This window comes from Mya arenaria, chromosome 4, assembly GCF_026914265.1.
Source record: "Mya arenaria isolate MELC-2E11 chromosome 4, ASM2691426v1".
Taxonomy (NCBI): domain Eukaryota; kingdom Metazoa; phylum Mollusca; class Bivalvia; order Myida; family Myidae; genus Mya; species Mya arenaria.
Window position 1 is genome coordinate 25,887,007 of NC_069125.1, and position 19,943 is coordinate 25,906,949.

A 19,943-nucleotide genomic window follows, 5' to 3' on the forward strand; every position below is an offset into this window, starting at 1 on the left:
TTATTGTGAATATCTTTAAACCAATTCTGTGTTCAAGCTTTGCCTTGTATGTAATGAAATTCGGCTAACTGATGTTCTATCTATACAGAAACTTTCTGAGTGTATTGTTGTGCATGTTTAAATGGCAAAATTCTTACAGGAGTATTTCCTTTTTCTCAAAGTATCTCCCTAAAAGTAGTAGTACACTTTCTCTGAATATTATGTATGCATGTAATATGACTCGATCTTAAATGTTTTTTTTCTTCTTTTATTTCATTTTTTTATTCCTGTATATCATATTGTTGTCTTCTTCATTTCGTAATGCTTTTATTGGGTATCTCTTGTGTATATTGTGCCATATTTATAATCATTATAATGTCATATTTGTTTAAGACGCAATACAGACCTATGAATGTCTTTGTGTGTCTGTTTTTGGAATAAACACTTCGTACCAAAACTTTTTTTATTGTTTCTGAAGACATCACAGTATCAGGGCTATTGTTGGAAACGAATTTTGGTCACCGACCATGTACAAAGAATCAAAAATTGGAAAATATTTTACTTTTTTTTTAACTCAGTTCTACATAATTATATGGCCAAGGAGTAGGTTGTGGATAGAAGTACAATCATTTAAGTGACACTCTAACTTAAAATCAATACACATGTCTAACAAACATAAGTTTTGAGTGATAAACCTTTAACTACATTCTAAATAATGCATTTAATATGGAAAATATTTATTACTGACAACAATATTATAACCGTATATTTGATAGCTGAAAACGCACAAATATTAAATGTCTGGTGAGTACTAAAAGCTTTACGGCGATCAACTATCGTCTCATAAGGTAGAAATACTGTGTTCCCTGCACATTTCTTTTAAATTAAACACAGTATCCTTCATAAGAACCACTGTTTTAGATATGTATTCATCCTTTTGGGTAAATTAAAACAATTGTATTACAGTAATTGTGGTACATCTTATTTAGGAGGTAGAGTGCTTCTTTAACACTTTAGCCGAATGTTTAGAGGATTTGTGTTAATCAATATTTGTGGAATAAAAGAGCATTCGCATACAACTTGGAAGAGAAGCGCGACCGCCATATCCGCTGCCAGAATAAGTACAGAACAGTCTTAAGTGTTTGGTGCAAAAGCTGGGAAAATCACAAGGATATGCTCCAGACAAAAAAGTTTCCAAGTGAAGGGTTATTATTGTTTAAAAGCCCAGAAGAGTTATGGTTATTGTGCACTGCACTCCTCTCCAAGATGATATGGGGTCATCTTACCAACACATGTATTGTACGATCGTTTTTTCGAAATAATATTTCTGAGTAGAGATACCTTCTAAGGGATTAAGCCAGGTTTAAAAAAAAGATAGAGTGCTGAGAAAAGGGACGGGGTGCTTAGGCAGTGAATAATTTGAACATTGTAAATTTGACCGAAAATGTTGGGAATTGTGTTCAATTCAAGTTAAAATAGGTTTCAATTTCCAAATATGTAGAGTGAATATGTTTTTAATCAAAATATAAAAAATAATATTTTATAGTCTTAAGAATTGAATTCTACGAAGGCAGGAGGGTGCACATGTTGTTCTCCACGAGGGCAGAAGAGTACTTCCAAAAAGGGACAGGGTGCAGTACCTGTCCATTAATCTAGCATAAACCCTGTCATCTATTTCGAAACATGAAGCTTCATTGGTCAGTTTTTATTTGATTTTGCTATAGTAAAGTTGAATTATTTAAAATAACATCTTGATTTTATGACAATTTGTCATACGCTCGAAAGTCCCCAGTATGTGTATAACGTTTGGAGACGTAATTTTGGGAAGAGCACCAAATGCAACAGAGAAAAAGAAACCAGAAAAAAACTTTAAGCAACATATCTATTCAATAACAAATCAATAAAAATAATTTGAAAATTTTAATGCCTGTAATAAAGAATAATGTCCAAAAGTTCTAAAAATACCCTCTCAATGCTGGTATTTTCTAATGTCAAATTAAATCTAGACTCATTAAAAGGACCATTTTCTAGACACTGAGTATCATTCCCACTCAAAGGTTGCAATGTAATCCTCACAGAATAATTTGATTTAATAAATAAATACAAGCTAAAAATTTCATAAAGGAAAACACAGTCGATTTTAATGCATGTCAACATGCATATGAAAAAAGACTATTAAACAAAACAAAAACAATACAAAGGGATTGAACAGTAACAATGAAGTACAGAATTTAAAACACTTATACATGTTTCACCCTCAAAGATGTATGCTCGCTGATACTCTCGTAAATCAATCATCGTTTTACCGTATATGTCATTCTAACCGTGTTCTAGCATACATGCCATTCTAGCCGTGTTTTACCGTACATGCCATTCTAACAATGTTCTATTGTACATAGTCAGATCAACCCCAGTTGATACACATTGTTTATGTTTCGTAATACGGTTTAGTTTTTAGGCTTATGCCTCCGCATATGAGATTCTCGAGCTCGCATATGAGCGTTGCGAGTATATAGGCATTTTGCGCTCAAATGACATTGTTCTTGCCGTAAGTACTCAAAGCTTCTTCTTGCAGTAAGTATTCCAAGGTTCTTCTGGCAGTAAGTACTCAAAGGTTCGTCTTGCAGTAATACTCAAAGGTTCTTCTTGCAGTAAGTACTCAAAGGTTCATCTTGCAGTAAGTACTCAAAGGTTCTTCTTGCAGTAAGTACTCAAAGGTTCGTCTTGCAGTAAGTACTCAAAGGTTCTTCTTGCAGAAAGTACTCTAAGGTAAGCCAAAGGGGTTCATTAACTGTTGTCTTCTCCTGAAATGGAAATATTCAAATAGTAGTCACTAAACTGGGAAGCCAATATAATAAAAACAAATGTTTCACTGCATATAAAAGTACAATTTCTTGATATAATTAACACAGAGTTGGACGACAGGGTGGGTCTTGTATTTTCAAATACTTCCGATAGAAATGTTACCTCATCTTCCGATAGAAATGTTACCTCATTAGTTTCATGTTCTCCATTCTATATTCTTGAATAATTCATGTTATATTTAAGGTGCCTTGCATGTTTGGGTAGTTTTAATCCAACAGCTGCCGCCGTGACTATACAACAAGAGCACCACAAGCGGTTGCCAGTGCTTTTTTTTCAATCAAAGCAAATGTGTTAATCAGATGCACGGATTCTTGTCCAATATATGCATACTGTCAAATAAAATATGTGTACAAAGTTTTGTATTAATAGTGTAAATGAATTTCAACTTAATAGCCAATTAGGGATTTTGCAAGATGACTATGACAGTGACACTACTGCAACTGAAGATCAACCAAGGCAGCGATTATTACAATACCGTGGCTCGACTAGCTAAAAAGTACTTACCATTTACTGGAAGCATCTCAATAGGATTGCCTTCCTGTAGTGGGGTGGCTTTTTCCACGTCATCGTGGTTTTCTTGACGTCGTCTATGTTGCTGTAGTGGGTTGGCTTTTTCCACGTCATCATGGTTTTCTTGACGTCGTCTATCATGCTGTAGTGGCTTGGCTTGTTCCTCATCATCATGGTTTTCTTGGCGTCGTCTATCATGCTGTAGTGGGGTAGCTTGTTCCTCGTCAACATGGTTTTCTTGACGTCGTCTATCATGCTGTTGTGGGTTGGCTTGTTCCTCGTCCACATGGTTTTCTTGACGTCGTCTATCTTGCTGTAGTGGGATGTCTTGTTCCTCGTCATCATGGTTTTCTTGACGTCGTCTATCTTGCTGTAGTGGGATGGCTTGTTCCTCGTCATCATGGTTTTCTTGACGTCGTCTATCTTGCTGTAGTGGGATGGCTTGTTCCTCGTCCACATGGTTTTCTTGACGTTGTCTATCTTGCTGTAGTGGGATGGCTTGTTCCTCGTCATCATGGTTTTCTTGACGTCGTCTATTTCTCCATCTGCTTGGAAAAGAAACAAAACATTTTCATCGTCCAATACCTCTTGTTATTGAAAAAATGTTAAAAGGCAAGAGTAATAATTAAGACCATACCATGTCCAGTTTTAAGTGTATAACAATTTACTAAAGCCTGGGATAACATATGTCTGGCTTACTTGTATTTGAATTCTTAAGCTAGTAATAAAATGTTCAAAGGCGCAGGTAATATTTAAGATTGTTTCATGTCCAGATAAAGAGTTTTACAATTTACTTCTGAACATCTTGATCGAGATACCATCTGTCTTGTTAACATATGTTTCAATCGTCCCCTACCTCAACCACCACTTATTTCAGTAAACAACTACTACTCGCCATTTTTAAGTACATGTATGCATTGTGGTTTCTGATTAATATACAACTTTCATATTTTATTTTAAAAAAATCTGCGAATAATGCGGAATCATATGCGACACATTAATTACTCAAAGGTTGGAAACAAAAATCCTCCAACACAACTTGCAAAGCACGGAAGCAAGTTGTGTCGGGTAATAAAAGCCCTGTTATAATTGATTTTAACAATGTGGCAAGCATTGAGAATGGTGAGTCCATACTTCTTGTATTATTGATTTTAACAATGTGGCAAGCATTGAGAATGGTGAGTCAACACTTCTCGTATTATTGATTTTAACAATGTGGCAAGCATTGAGAATGGTGAGTCCACACTTCTCGTATTATTGATTTTAACAATGTGGCAAGCATTGAGAATGGTGAGTCCATACTTCTCGTATTATTGATTTTAACAATGTGGCAAGCAATGAGAATGGTGAGTCCACACTTCTCGTATTATTGATTTTAACAATGTGGCAAGCATTGAGAATGGTGAGTCCACACTTCTCGTATTATTGATTTTAACAATGTGGCAAGCAATGAGAATGGTGAGTCCACACTTTTCGTATTATTGATTTTAACAATGTGGCAAGCATTGAGAATGGTGAGTCCATACTTCTTGATTTATTGATTTTAACAATATCCTACGCGTCTCTGTTTAACACTTTTGAAGATAACCATATTGTCACATTATATTTCTGAGAATCAGTAGTATGTAAAGTAAGAACTTGGAAGGACACTTACTAATTTACAATATTGGTTTCATTTCGTTATGAAAGAAGAACTGCTTATATTCTTTCCATAATTTCACTTAGCATCGAGTGAAATAAAACTGGTGCATTCAATGAGTAAGCCTACAATATATGTATATGTAATAAGTATAGTACCTCTCATGCCAATTTCGAAGACCTTGAGCGATCTCATTTCGACAACAGCAGAAAAGGATGATACCCACAAGAAGGAGTACAGTCACTACGCCACAGAACACTCCCACAATAAGACCAACCTTATTATCCTCTACTTCATCTGAAATAAACCAATGTAATACATACAATTTTGTATATACATTATTAATAGTGCGGGTTCGAAGAAAACAACTATAATTGTTTTTTTAAAGGCATTTTTTTATTTTACAAATGTATTAATATTTAAAAGATACTCTTCGTGGCGGTTCCTTTTGGCAGTTCTGTCAAACAAGATAAAACAAAAATCAAAAATACCTTTTTTGTTACAAAACAACATTGATGGCATTTTAAATAAACGCCCGTTTTTCATTCAACCTTTTTCCTTCACTCCATACTATTTCAACTATGCCTGTACATATGTAACCTTGACCTTTGTCAATACATAAAATACATGACAATTTTTTTGAAGGAAAAGTTAACACTTTAACATCATCAATAAAAGGGCTATACGTCTGATAGTATTACAAACTAAGATGTTCAGACTGTGATTTTTTTAAAAACGCATGGTCAGAAATATTTCAGTATACAACTTTCCAAGAGAACAACCGATGAGTGCCAAGTACACACTTAGGTCACATGCGTACTGAAATTTCTTTTGTTTTTTTTATGGCCACGGTTTAAGATTTAGCATGACGCACACATTCATAATAATAATATTTACAATAATAGAGCACCTTTTGGAATGCAGACAGTATCCTCATATTCGTTACATGGGCATTTCTGTACCCATCCCTCGGGGCAAACTGAACAGTTCTGGCATGGCGTCACCTCGGAGCTGATGTTGGAGAAGGTCTTCCCGTTAACACACTTCTCGCATGTTGTATCATTGTGACTGTTCGCTGTAAGAAGTGAACATAAGGTTGAACTTGGTCCTCTCTTATTCACTCAATAAAAAGAACATGTAGATTGCTCAAGACTGCTAACCAATACAATAAATGAAAGTCATGTATACAGAAAGAGATTTATTTCTTCCACCTCAGATAAGTAGATCCATTAATTTAACCATGCTAGAAATTCTTATCTTGCCCACGGGCGAAGATAAAATGCCCGTATGGAACTTCTTTAAATGGTCACCATATTGTAATTACCTCCCTTGTTGAAGATTGTCGTCTGTAGCGCATCATGGAAATCTTGTCTTGTGGCAATATTTATAACGCTAGTTAATTATTTCTCGCTTCAAATGTCACTAGAAAAAAGTTTTCACACACCTTTCAAGAAATAATGTTTCACTCTTCTTAGAACTATTTAAAGACCGATCAGACCATTTTCATACTCTGAATCACTGCGCGGATATCCATGACAACCACGAATTATCGCATATCCGTACGCAATTATTTTCACTAAGCACAAAAGAGTTCCAGCAAAAAAATACATTTTTACACAACTTTGTTTAACTGAGGTGGGAGAAAAAGCATCTACCATAGCCGCTAGTGTACAATATGTTCATCCCGATCCTCGCGCAGGGTGTTTTGCGGAAACTCGGTAAACCTCGTTTCCGCAAAACACCCTACGCTCGCGTCGGAATGAACCTATCTTACACTCTCGGCCATGGAAGATATTGATAATCAACATCGCATCACCATAACCAAACATTGGAAAATTGACTAATTCTCAAAATTTGGTCTAAAACAATTTTAAAATAAGCTGATTACATGTAAGTTTAGATACCAAAAATCATAACTAAACCATGGATTTCAAAGGAATGAAAATCAATTCAACTCCTACGCAGTCATTCCCTTGATGAGAATATTGCTTTTTATAACGTAATGGGACGTGAGCGTTGGATAATGCTTTTAAACGATGAATTTCTGCATTTAAGATCAAGTCCATCCAGCCAAATGCGTTTGCAATTCAATGTGCCAGTTAGTACACTTTAACAATCGCCAATACACTTTATTAAATGAAACCAAGGTGTACAATACACATTGAACAATTTTACATAATGGTATTCAATTCACTTTAAGTATAACTTTATTTGTTATTCTGGTTTGAGATATATGCAAAACAACTTACCCATCTTTTTCACACCATAGCTGGGCTTACACGGCGACACTTTTCGGCAATCTCCGACTATTCCTTCTTCTCTCCAGTACCCTAGTTTACAATCACATTTCGTGTTGCGAAACCGCGTACATGCCTCCACCACAACTTCACGCGATTCTTTGTAATTCATGTTACATCCCGAACAACTTCCACAATAAATCGCTCGATTGTAGTCCTCTGTAAAGCGTCCATCCGGACAGTCCTGACATATTGCCTGGCCACCATCTTGACTACAATGTTGAATCCAGTAACTGCCAGGCGGACACATTTTACACTCGATGGTTTCAAGGTTAACTTTTATTGAATAATTAGTGTTATTAAATTGTGCAAAAATTCCTGGTGTGAATACAGCCAGCACTAACATACCACTAGTTACTACAACTAGTATACAACCCCACATGTTTGTTATGGATTATTCCTGAAATATAGAATGCATAGCTTTAATAAAAAGTGATACATTGACTAAACAAAATGGCATTAAGGCAGGTTATTTAAAAGTTTTGACTTACAGACTCCAGCACTGGTTAGCTCCTGTTAAATTGAGTCCAAACCCATCGAGGGCTATTTAGTATTCCGTTTATAACACGGGAACAATTTTTATCTATTTATCGTTGATTTGTTTTTGGAAATAGATACATGGGATTCCATCAATGATATCATGATTCGTATTTTTAATTCATTAAGGATGAGCTAATATGGAATGCAGTATACGCATATAAAACTACTAATTTAACAAATATTTAAAATTTAAACGGTTTAAACCATGTCCCACATAAAAACACAATAAGTTACTAGTAAACCACAACGACATGTTTTTGTCCAAGAAAGTATGATACTCATTACAGCGCGTACTTAATAGTTGTATAATTGATATTAGATTTGAAATCTTCTAAAAACGAAATTTACTGCAAAGTTTTGTTTTCATCTTGTTGTTCTGTATAAGCACTAAAATACACAAAAAAGGGGTTTTGTACAGATTCAAATACATAGACATTCTACTATGATTCTATGCTTGATATTACACAACAATAACGTGGGTAGAAGGAATATTATACTTTTCAAACATGACCTTGGATAGGAATATGAGTGAAAAGTTTGTTTACGTTCTACTTACTGAGTTTCTGTTTGATTTTTCTTATTTACTTTTTTCCTCATATATGTTAATTTAATGTTTGAGGTATCAACGCTAGTTTAATTTTATGGTCAAATACTTAAATGATTGGAAAACAAAACTTTCAAAAAATTATTATTATTTTAATAAAAAAATGTCTACTTTCACTTTGAGTTTGAACACAGGTAAGTTTATCATAAAAGCGTCACGCTTAGTTAAAGTATAACAGCCTGTTATTTTATATAAAAATAGATCATAGTTTAAACCCATTTAATTTAGGTATCAGCTTACTGCAAAACAAATATGTAAAACAAATGACCGAAAAAAAATATTATTAGTATTGCAACTTGTATATTCTTCCTTTATTTCAACTGAAATTGGACGTAAATGAGCTGTTTTGCAATATAACAAAGCTTAAAAGGCTTTTTTCTACTACATTGTTTAGTTTAATGTTTACATAATCCCTTTCTTTACATCACATCCTTTTAAAATGATACCAAACCGAGAGAGGTGATTCTGGGGTGGGGGCTCGAGCCCAAAACTTCAAGGGTTTTCCGACTTGGTAAAGTAATTTACTTTATTTCAACCTATGAAATGACGACTTTTCTATATTTGCTTAGAATGAAACTGAAAAGAAAATGTCAAATAACAAGTTTGATCCATATTTTAGAGTATGTTTGTTTTTATTTATGTAAACTCTAATCAGGTAAAATAATTTCTAGGATTGAGACAAACCAGTGGTGCTTAAAACACACACACAACAATTTAAGCTTTCATTGTAAACCTCAAATCATATACAATACTGATTACATTTTGATGTGACAGGAATATTCGCTATCCAATAAAGCAGTTCTTTATTGTCAAGCTATTTTGTCAATATTTACTTTGGGCGTAGGTGTTTAAATGTTCTGCACTGATAAAACTGATAGCATGCAGGTTAGCACTGCCGTTTGCGGATTTAAAAACAATCATTTATATTTTAAACTGTTATCACATAATGATAATGTGCAGGTTTAATATCAAAATTTAAACATTGAAATCATTTTAAGAAATGTTTCATTGCTTGCAATAATCAATAAATTCTTGAAATGCTATCCTATATTTTTAAAAGTTGACAATTTACTACATTTATTTTGTTTCGCGTTTCGCATCTATACACCAGTTGTACACAAGAACGTTCCAAACTTCATTTAAATACATTCAGTTCTTTTTTAGTTACCCTCCGGACAAGCCGCTTCCTTATTCAGGCACGTAGGAGCTGGGGCCGCAAGGACCACAACTGCGGCCCCAATATTCTGGCTAGTAACGGTAATGGGGCCGCGAATATTTGATACCGATTTTCTTCATAATAGTATTTTAAATAAAGAATTGTCAAGTTCAAAAAGAACATCAAAAAGACTGAAACACACAAAACCGTTCTGGAACAACGAATTGCAAGATCTTTGGAATGAGCTCAGAGAGCGTGAAAATAGATTCCTTAAGTGCAGGGATGACAGGACATTAAGAGTACGTCTGCACTCGGAATATGTTACAGCCAGGAATATGTTTGACAAGACTCTCCATAGAACAGAACGTGTTTATAGAAAGGACAAAGCCATTGAAATCGAGACCTTTGAGGCAAATAACCCCAAAGAGTTTTGGAGCAAAATCAAAGCACTGGGACCACGGAGAGACTCGCGCATCCCTACTGAAGTGTACGAAGCCGACGGATCTGTTACGAGTGATGAAAACAGAGCGTTTGACCGGTGGAAAGAGGACTCAAAGACTTGTACAATTGCCAGGAATTTGATAATTTCGACAATGAACATTACAACCGTGCAAAGTTACATAAACTGTTACTTGAGAACAATTTAAATGATCCCCTATATGAAACGAACGCATCATTGAATAACAACATTTCATTAGAAGAGATAGCATTTATGATACAGAAATGTAAATCTGGTTCGGCCTGCGGAATAGACCATTTACCGTATGACGTATTGAAAAATCCACCAGTTATTGCCGTGCTACAGCAATTATTTCAATTAGTGTTCGACACCAGCATTAACCCGTCAATATGGAGAAAGGCTATCATTTACCCAATACTTAAGGATCCTCAATCTGATAAACGAATACCAATGAACTATAGAGGGATTAGCCTTTTGTCGTGCGTTAGCAAAATGTATACTGCATTTTTGAATAAACGGCTCTCGAAGTACCTTGAAAATGAAAATCTTCTTGCGGATGAACAAAACGGATTTCGGGCAAATAGATCGTGCGAAGATCATGTATTCACCTTAAATAGTGTTGTTAGAAACAACAAGAACGTCTTTGCGGCATATATCGACCTGCGACGTTGTTTTGATTATATTGATCGAGACATGCTATTGTACAAACTGTTGCTGACTAGAGTAGATGGAAAGTTCTACAACTCTGTCAAGAATATTTATGCCAGTTCCTCATCTTGTGTCCGGATAAATAACTCTCACACCGACTGGTTTGACTGTGTAACAGGCGTGAAACAGGGCTGCACGTTGTCGCCGACACTTTTTGCCATCTTCGCCAACGATCTCGTCAAGGAAATAAATGACCTGGGCTGTGGCGTAGCTATTGGAGAAAATCAGGTATCAATGCTCATGTACGCTGATGACATAGTGCTTATGGCCGACAGTGAGGAAAAATTGCAGTCAATGCTAGATGTTCTCAACAGCTGGTGTAAACGTTGGCGTGTGATGATTAATACGTCAAAATCAAAATGCATGCACTTCCGGAAAGGACGTACTCAACGAACACAGTTTAATTTCCACATCGGTGAAAATGTCCTTGAAATCGTGAACAAATACAAATACCTCGGTATCGTTTTCCAAGATAAAGGCGACTTCTCGTTCACTTGTGAAGGTCTCTCAAAAGGGGCCGGCAGAGCACTTGGAATTGTCATCAGTAAAGTACACACACTGAAGGACCTTGGATTTAAACCCTATGAAAAATTGTATAACGCATGTGTTGTGCCCGTCATGGATTACTGTAGTTCCGTGTGGGGATACAAGCAATTTCAATCATCGGATAACGTGCAAAACCGTGCCCTACGTTACGCTCTTGGTGTTCATCGATTTGCTCCAATACCCGCCCTAACCGGGGACACCGGATGGATTCCCACTCGCTACCGCAGATGGAGTAATATGCTACGCCTCTGGAATAGACTCGTGCTAATGGACCGAGACCGGCTATGCGCGCAAGTATTTGAAACGGACTATAACAGATGTACTACAAACTGGTCAAGCGAGGTCAAGGACATCATGATGCATATCGGATTATTGGATAAATTCAATGCTAAGCTACCTGTTGAAATCCCGACTGTGCATATGCTTGTGCGAAATCATTACATTAATAACATTTGGTCAACAGATGTAGGATCCATGCCAAAACTACGAACATACGGTGAATTTAAACAAGAATTTAAATGTGAAAAGTATTTGAGCTTGGCTCTTAAGAAGAACGAACGTTCATTACTTGCTCAATTTAGGACTGGTATATTGCCACTACGAATAGAAACAGGTCGTTATTTAGGTGAACCAGTCAACTCCAGACTCTGTAAACTTTGTGTCGCAGGGTCATTTGTTTATGTGTTTGTCATTGTTTGTTTGTCTATATGTGTCTAATATTATTCATCATAGTAATAGTAGAACTTAACCCCTGTCACTCACTTTCACTTTCAGCCTGGTCTTCATTATTCTTTCACTTTCAATTTCACTTTATTTTTCTATATCCGTTAACCTTAACCTTTCACTCGTGCACGAGGAATCCGCGCTCTCGTATATTAGATTTTGGACGTGTTTTGTTTATGTCTTATAATTATACTTTGCGTGGCTATTTCTTCAGGTAAATTTCATTTATATTTCATTCTGTATTCATTTTATGTCTTACATGCTGTATTTGTATATAAGCACTCGTATATTAGATTTTGGACATCACAGACGTGTTTTGTTTATGTCTTATAATTATACTTTGCGTGGCTATTTCTTCAGCACGCCTGGGTTTTGAACCCTCGTACTCCGAGTAACGCGACATTTGGTGGCCAGTGTGGTCTCGGGCTTGTATTGCTGTTGGGCTTCGCAACGTATATATCTGCAGTTTTGGGCTTGGCGGTCTGTGTCGAACGTCGTGAGGGCGAATCATCACCAGCCAATCGCTGTGGCGGGATCCATCATCACGTGGTCTGCCATGTGACACCGCTCTACAACGTATTCTACCGGAAGTGGTATTTGTAAACATTGAAAGCTGGCATGGCTTTAATATTTTCACAGTTACAAGTGAATTAAAACATTGTCATGAACTACCATTGCTGGTATTGTGATCTATTTCTCGTGAGTGATTGATTTAACTCGCATTTACATATTTGCATTGGAATTTCGACCATATTTTGACTTCATCTTTCGTCAGCGATAGTGACCTTCACCTTTTGACAGCTCTCTATCTGTCATTTATTATAACAACTTGGACTTCATTTTAATGAAGGAATCTACAGTGATTATTTAACATTTAGTTTCTACATTCATCCAGTGAATCTATAAACATTACATGATACTTTCGTAATTAATTGTGACTCTTTGATAATTTTTAGTGAATATATACTAATATAGTGTTTTGATTTTTTATTCACTGATTTAATGTTACATTGTTATGTGATTTATTTGTGCATTCTTGTTGAACATTTTATTTAAATTTTTGCAGACTGTCGTGCGGTTCCTTGCGTTTCACGATCATGGTTTCACAGTCTTCATAACAGCATCTTAATAGTAACAGGCTTTTGCATTTAACAAATACTGGTGAGCACTTCATTTTCATTGACTAACATCTGGTATTGGTGTTCATTTCTTATTTAACAATATCGATACATTATATTCATATCATATAATCCCGTGTCGTGTTTTCTGTTGAAAAAAAAAAAAAAAAAGCCCTCTGGTCAATATTTATTTAGTTTCTCATTATTAAGTTAGTTCTTACCATGATAGTTTTAGAACTTGATTAGTGATTAGAATTTAATTATTAAAAAGTAGTTTGTGTATTTTACTTTCATATAAAGTGTGACTGGTGACATACTTGTGGTGAATTGCTTCATGTTAATTTAATTCTGGCACTTCAGTTGATATAAGTCTGCAGTTTATTTTTCATTCAATTTATTAAATGAAAAAAAAGTGAGTCTTATCAATGTAAATGGTCTTCAAATTATTTGATTTGAAGTGCATGACATTGAATTGTTAGTTTCAGCTTTATTCCTGGTGTTCTATCTACATTTTTGCTGTAATGATGCACATGTTAGATGTTGGATAGGTAAGTGTGGTGTATTTAGCATTGCGAAATTTGGGATAAAGTGAAAAACAATTGTTCTTGTATTTGTGTTTCTTTTCTATTGCATTTGTTTTTTTCAGGGACCTGTTTGTCAGATCATTTTTTATGATCCTTTCCAGTGTTCCTGAATTGTTGTTGTGGTTTTCATTATATTTTGTCCATTTTTTTCATCTTCTAGTTTTTGCTATTGACTTTTATTTTTTATTCACAATGGCAAATTACACTGATGAAACACCTGAGCTGTCTGGATTGCAGGAGATAGAGTTAGCATACTATGCAGAGCAACTTAGGAAGTCAGGCAAATACACTGTTTTGGCTTCAACTATTACTAGCACGCCAGCTGTATCAAAGGTTGAAAACCTCACATTGTCCACACCGACACCCGTTAGGGAATACAGGATTTTGCATGACAAACCTAAACCTGTTCCCCGAGCACGTTCTTTCACATCACAGTTTGGTAGTCCCATTCATGGTGGTTCCCCAGTTCATTTGAAGTCTCCTGGTGATGACATTAAACAGTTAAGTGGTGCTACTGGGTCTTCTGCATTTAGAGGTGCTTCTACTGGCGCTGTTGGTTTCAAACCTGAGGTTGTTAGAGTGAAACCACCTGTTACATCGAGATATTCAGTCTTGCCACATGCTTCTCTTTCAGGAATGAACAGTTCAGCTGCTACTTCTGTCCCAGTTTCTTCAGTTAAGGTGCCTAAACTTCCAGAGTTTTCAGGTGAGGCAGTTGTAGGTGGTGTTGAGTTTGATGTGTGGAAGTATGACCTGAAGTGTCTACTTAGAAGTCAGGTTTACCCTGCCCACACTATACTTGAGGCAATTAGACGGAGTTTGAAGGGCAAGGCTAGATTGGTGCTGTTGCATTTGGGTGAGTTAACTACAGTTGGTGATATTTTGAGTGAGTTGGAAGGCATTTATGGTAATGTGCACTCTACGGAGAAGTTGAAGGAGCAGTTTTACAGTGCCAAGCAGGAGGTAAATGAGAGTGTTGCTGATTATAGTCTTCGTTTGGAGCAGCTTCTCAGTACTTCCAATTTACAGCTTGATCCTCATAGCAAGAATGACATGCTTCGTAATCGTCTGTGGTCTGGTCTTCGTAGTCCAGAATTACGTAATGTGTCACGTTACAAATTTGAAAGTGTTTCTGATTTCAATACTCTACGGAAAGAGTTGCGGGTCATTGAACAGGAATTGGATTCAGTTGTTTCTGTTAAGTCGGTTGGGAACAAGCAGCCTACTGAGACTGTAGGTCAACATATGAGTGTTGTTGAACATAAGATGCTTCAGCAGTTACAGGAGCTGAGCACGCCGATGAAGCAGCTTAGTACCAGGATAGGGAAGCTGGAGGAGATGTCTAGTAAGCCAGGACAAGGTAGAGGTGGTCCTAAGTCAGGTTCATACTCTGGTAACTCTAGTAATAGTAAACCGGGTGATTTAAACAAGAAGGGGCCCCAATCAAACGGGAGCCAGTAGGTGGCCCTTCTTGTCGTGTGACGGCTCCCCTTGTAGGTCAATCTAGTGAAACAAAGATTCTGGTAAATGGTGTCTCTTGTAATGCTTTGTTGGATACTGGTTCCATGGTAACCACTATAGGTGAGAAGTTGTTTAACTCACTTGAACCTCATCCAGCGTTGCAGAGTTTGTCCGATTTCACATTCAACATTACAGGTGCTGCTGGTGCGAAGGTGCCATATTTGGGTTACGGGTTGTTGGATATTGATATTCCATCATCTACTATAGAATCTGTGACTGTTCCAGTGTTGGTTGTGCCAGACACTCAGTACTCTTGCTGTACCCCTGTTGTTGTTGGTACCAACGTTATAAGTTATGTTAAGTCAGCTGCTGATTGTAGTCAGATGCCCTCTGTTTGGCAAAACGTCTTTTCGACATTTTCAGAGGCGCGTGTTATGTCAGTTAGGTCGCTGAGTAGGCTACCTATTGTGGTGAAACCATTTGAGACCCGTACACTTACTGGAGCTGTGAGAGATGTTGGAGGTATGACAGTTGGTGTTACAGAGACGGATGAACGCTCCACTTATTTGAATGTTTGCCCTAGATTAGTACAAGTGAAGTCAGGAAGCTCATTTTGCAGGATTCCGGTCCGTATTTGCAACATGTCTGCACGGCCGCTTACACTTTTGCCGAAGTCTGTACTTTGTTCTCTGCAAGAAGTGGATGTAGTACGACAGGTTGATCCTTTTGAGGGCAAGTTAGACAAGTCCCGGAATTCTGTCAAGAGTCTGGAAGAGTTGGGTGTTAGTGTCCCTACTGATACACTTTCTGAGGGAGATCATATTAAGGCCAAGGATTTTCTTTCTGATTGAAAACATTTGTTTTCCTCTGGTTTTACAGATTTGGGGTGTACTTCTATGGTCGAACATGAGATCAATTTGACAGACCCAACTCCTTTTAAGGAACCTTATAGAAGGATCCCACCGGGAATGTTTGAGGAGGTTCGTGAACACCTGAAGGAGATGCTGGAGGCCGGCGCTATTCGTGAATCGAAGTCCCCATTTTCATCAAACGTGGTCTTGGTTCGTAAGAAGGACAACTCACTTCGGTTTTGTATAGACTTTCGTCGTTTGAACTCTAGGACTATTAAGGACGCGTACTCACTTCCACGCATCGATGAGACCATTGATTCTTTGTCCGGTTCTAGGTTTTTCAGCAAACTTGACCTTCGAAGTGGTTATTGGCAAAGTGCCATGAAAGAGTCCGATAAGCCCAAGACGGCTTTTTCAGTGGGCCCTCTTGGATTTTACGAGTGCCAGCGTATGGCTTTCGGGCTTACTAACGCCCAGCGACTTTCCAGAGACTCATGGAGCGCTGTATGGGTGAGCTGCATCTCAAGGAATGTCTGATTTATCTAGACGACATTATCATTTTCAGCGATACCTTGGAAAACCATTTTCAGAGGCTCAATTCCGTTTTCAGTCGACTAGAATCAGCAGGGTTGAAGTTGAAGGGCAGCAAGTGTGAGTTTTTCCAGCGGCAGGTGAAGTATCTGGGTCACGTTGTTAGTGAGTCGGGTGTAGAGACTGACCCAGACAAGATTGTTGCATTTAGACAGTGGAAGGTTCCGACGAACATCAAGGAGCTGCGGAGCTTCCTTGGGTTCGCCAGCTATTACCGGCGTTTTATTCACAACTTTGCACAGCTGGCGAAACCCCTGAATGAGCTGTTAGTTGGTGTTCCCTCCAAGCAGAAGAAATCCAGAACTCAGGTTCCGTGGGAATGGGGCGATAGACAGCAACAGGCGTTTGACTCTATTATTGACAAGTTATGTTCTGCTCCGGTGTTGACGTATGCTGATTTCTCAAAACCGTTCATTTTGAACGTTGATGCCAGTGGAGACGGGCTTGGAGCCGTTTTATACCAGAAGGTGGAAGGAGTTGAGCGTGTCGTCGCGTACGCCTCCCGTGGTTTGAGACAGAGTGAGCGCAACTACCCCGCGCATAAGCTTGAGTTTTTATGTCTTAAATGGGCAGTGGTTGACAAGTTTTATGATTACCTTTATGGTAACCAGTTTCATGTTCGTACGGACAACAATCCGTTAACGTACGCCTTCACCACGGCCAAACTCGATGCTCTTTCACATCGGTGGTTAGCTGCCTTATCTGCCTTTAACTTTTCCATCAAGTACCGGTCCGGCAAGGAGAATATAGACGCGGATGCTTTGTCGAGACTACCAGGTTTTGGCACGACATCTGGTTCTGTGCATGAGTGCGTAGTGTTTCCAGATGTCATCAAGGCCATTTTTCAGTCCCATGTGGTTACAGTGGAAGAGTTCCCTCTCTTTGAATGTGTGTCGTTTGACCAGGATGTGGTTGTTGACGCAGATGATGATGTATCAAATATGGGTACACCATTGTCATCTGTTAACTGGATAGACGAGCAGTCTATTGATCCAGTGATCAACCGGGTTGTTCAGATTGTGCGTGGAGGTCATCGGCTTACACGTTGGCAAACAGCGCTGGAAGAAGAGCCAGTGAAACAGTTGCTTCGTGAGTGGCCGCATTTGTTTGTGCGTGATGGTGTGTTGTACAGACATGGTTTGTTGAATGGGCATAAGGTTGAGCAGTTGGTAGCTCCAAGAGCATTTCACGATCTCATTTTTACAGGTTTGCATGAAGAGGCTGGACATCAAGGTCGAGACCGGACATCTTCATTGGTACGTCTAGGTTCTATTGGTTCGGCATTGATGATTACGTTGAGCGGAGAGTACGTGACTGTGAGCGGTGCATTTTGAGGAAGACACCGGAGAAGAGGGCTGCTAATCTTGTCCCTATTGTCTCAACGCATCCTCTTGATCTTGTTTGTATAGATTACCTCACTTTAGACATGTGCGCTGGAGGGTATGAGAAGGTTCTGATAATTACAGACCATTTCACGCGCTTCGCACAAGCAATTCCCACCCACAATGAGACTGCGAGAACAACTGCAAGGGCATTGTTTGATAAGCTCATTTGTCACTATGGATTTCCGAGCCGCATCCACAGCGACCAAGGTCGTAACTTCGAAAGTCATGTTATCAGCGAGTTATGCAAAATTGCTAACGTGGAGAAAAGCCGCACCACACCTTACCATCCCCAGGGCAACGGAATGGCCGAAAGGTTCAATCAGACTCTGATGAACATGATTGGCACTTTGACCGAGGAGGAGAAGAAGAATTGGAAAGCACATATACCTACGTTGGTGCACGCGTATAACGCAACTCGACACGAGAGTACGGGCTTAACGCCACACTTTCTTATGTTTGGGCAGCACCCTCGTTTGGCTCTAGATGCATTTCTAGGCATTACACCTGATACTTGTTCTTCTTCTTCTGTCGATAAGTCCTCATATATCAGAGATCTTAAGTCTCGTTTGCATTTTGCATACAAGGCTGCCAGTCGTGAATCCAAGCGACAGGGCCGGAGACATAAGCGCCGATACGACCATCGTGTGAGATCTTGTAAGGTAGAGCCAGGCGATCACGTTTTGGTTAGGAAGGTTGGCATAAAAGGTAGACACAAGTTAGCTGATCGCTGGGACCGTGATGTCTATGTTGTGGTTGATCAACCTAACAAGGACATTCCCGTTTTCCGGGTCCGGAAGGAGTTTTGCAGGGGTCCTGTGAAAACACTTCAGAGGAATTTGTTGCTGCCATGTTCGGCAATTCCTTTGAGAGGTCCCGATGCTGATGTTGATGTTGGTGTTGGTGAAAGGCTTGATTCAACGGATGTAGGCGAGTCAGATGACGTAGTTTCACCAAGTGCAACAATGGCGTCCCCGCCGGGAGCTTCTTTGATTTCAGACTCTGGTGGTTGTTCTGATGGTACTCGTACTTTGAGGTCTAGAGAGAGTATCAATGTGGTACCTTGTTCAGATTCCAGCCAGAAATACGTCATACCGCAGCGACGTGAAGCGAGGGTGCGTCAGAGACCCAGATGGATGGAGAAGGATTGGGTCGTTTGACACTGGTTTTAATTTCAGAGTAATTACGGTGTTTTCTGAGATAGTAGTTTTGAGATCTGAAGATTTTGTTTCAATTTTTTTTCTTGTTGTATTGAACCATGAATTTGAAAATTGTGTTATTTATTGTGTTTAAAATGCGTTATTATTGAATATGTAAACCATAACGGTTAAAAATGCTGTGTTTTCAAATGATAAGACTGCAGACATACACTTATTTAGATGTGCCATTTATTTGCTATTGATTAAGATTATGTCTTAATTAATATTATTTCACTACTACATAAACATATTATTATGTTTACTGTTCAATTTGGGGCCCGTACTGGGTTTTTTTCATAGTGACTGTCACCAGCTACAAGTAGTTTTGACAGTTGTAGTGTACTTACTTAAATGTAGTACCTGTATTTAGAATTATGTATATTACTTTAGCTGAATTTTAGTTTACAGCGTCTAGTTACTTTGCAATGTCGGGACGACATTCTCTCTAAGAGGGGGAGGATGTCGCAGGGTCATTTGTTTATGTGTTTGTCATTGTTCGTTTGTCTATATGTGTCTAATATTATTCATCATAGTAATAGTAGAACTTAACCCCTGTCACTCACTTTCACATTCAGTCTGGTCTTCATTATTCTTTCACTTTCAATTTCACTTTATTTTTCTATATCCGTTAACCTTAACCTTTCACTCGTGCACGAGGAATCCGCGCACTCGTATATTAGATTTTGGACATCACAGACGTGTTTTGTTTATGTCTTATAATTATACTTTG

General features: G+C 38.1%; 2 protein-coding genes across 3 annotated transcripts in view; both read right to left on the reverse strand.

The window, feature by feature from the left end:
* LOC128231821 (tumor necrosis factor receptor superfamily member 16-like) overlaps nt 1-19,943 on the reverse strand; it is a 126,686-nt gene that overhangs the window by 19,232 nt on the left and 87,511 nt on the right. The gene's annotated exons all lie outside the window — the stretch shown is intronic.
* On the reverse strand, nt 1,844-7,870 carry LOC128231820 (uncharacterized). 2 transcript variants are annotated; one of them, XM_052945023.1, is made up of 6 exons: nt 7,782-7,870; nt 7,243-7,690; nt 5,904-6,068; nt 5,152-5,290; nt 3,349-3,899; nt 1,844-2,783 (listed from the first exon to the last, which is right to left on the reverse strand). In XM_052945023.1, the coding sequence occupies exons 2-6, from the start codon at nt 7,670-7,672 to the stop codon at nt 2,767-2,769; spliced, it is 1,302 nt and encodes a 433-aa protein (XP_052800983.1). In that variant the 5' UTR covers nt 7,673-7,690; nt 7,782-7,870; the 3' UTR covers nt 1,844-2,766. The 2 variants fall into 2 exon arrangements, with proteins under 2 accessions (XP_052800983.1, XP_052800982.1); XM_052945022.1 differs by having other exon boundaries at nt 3,349-3,902.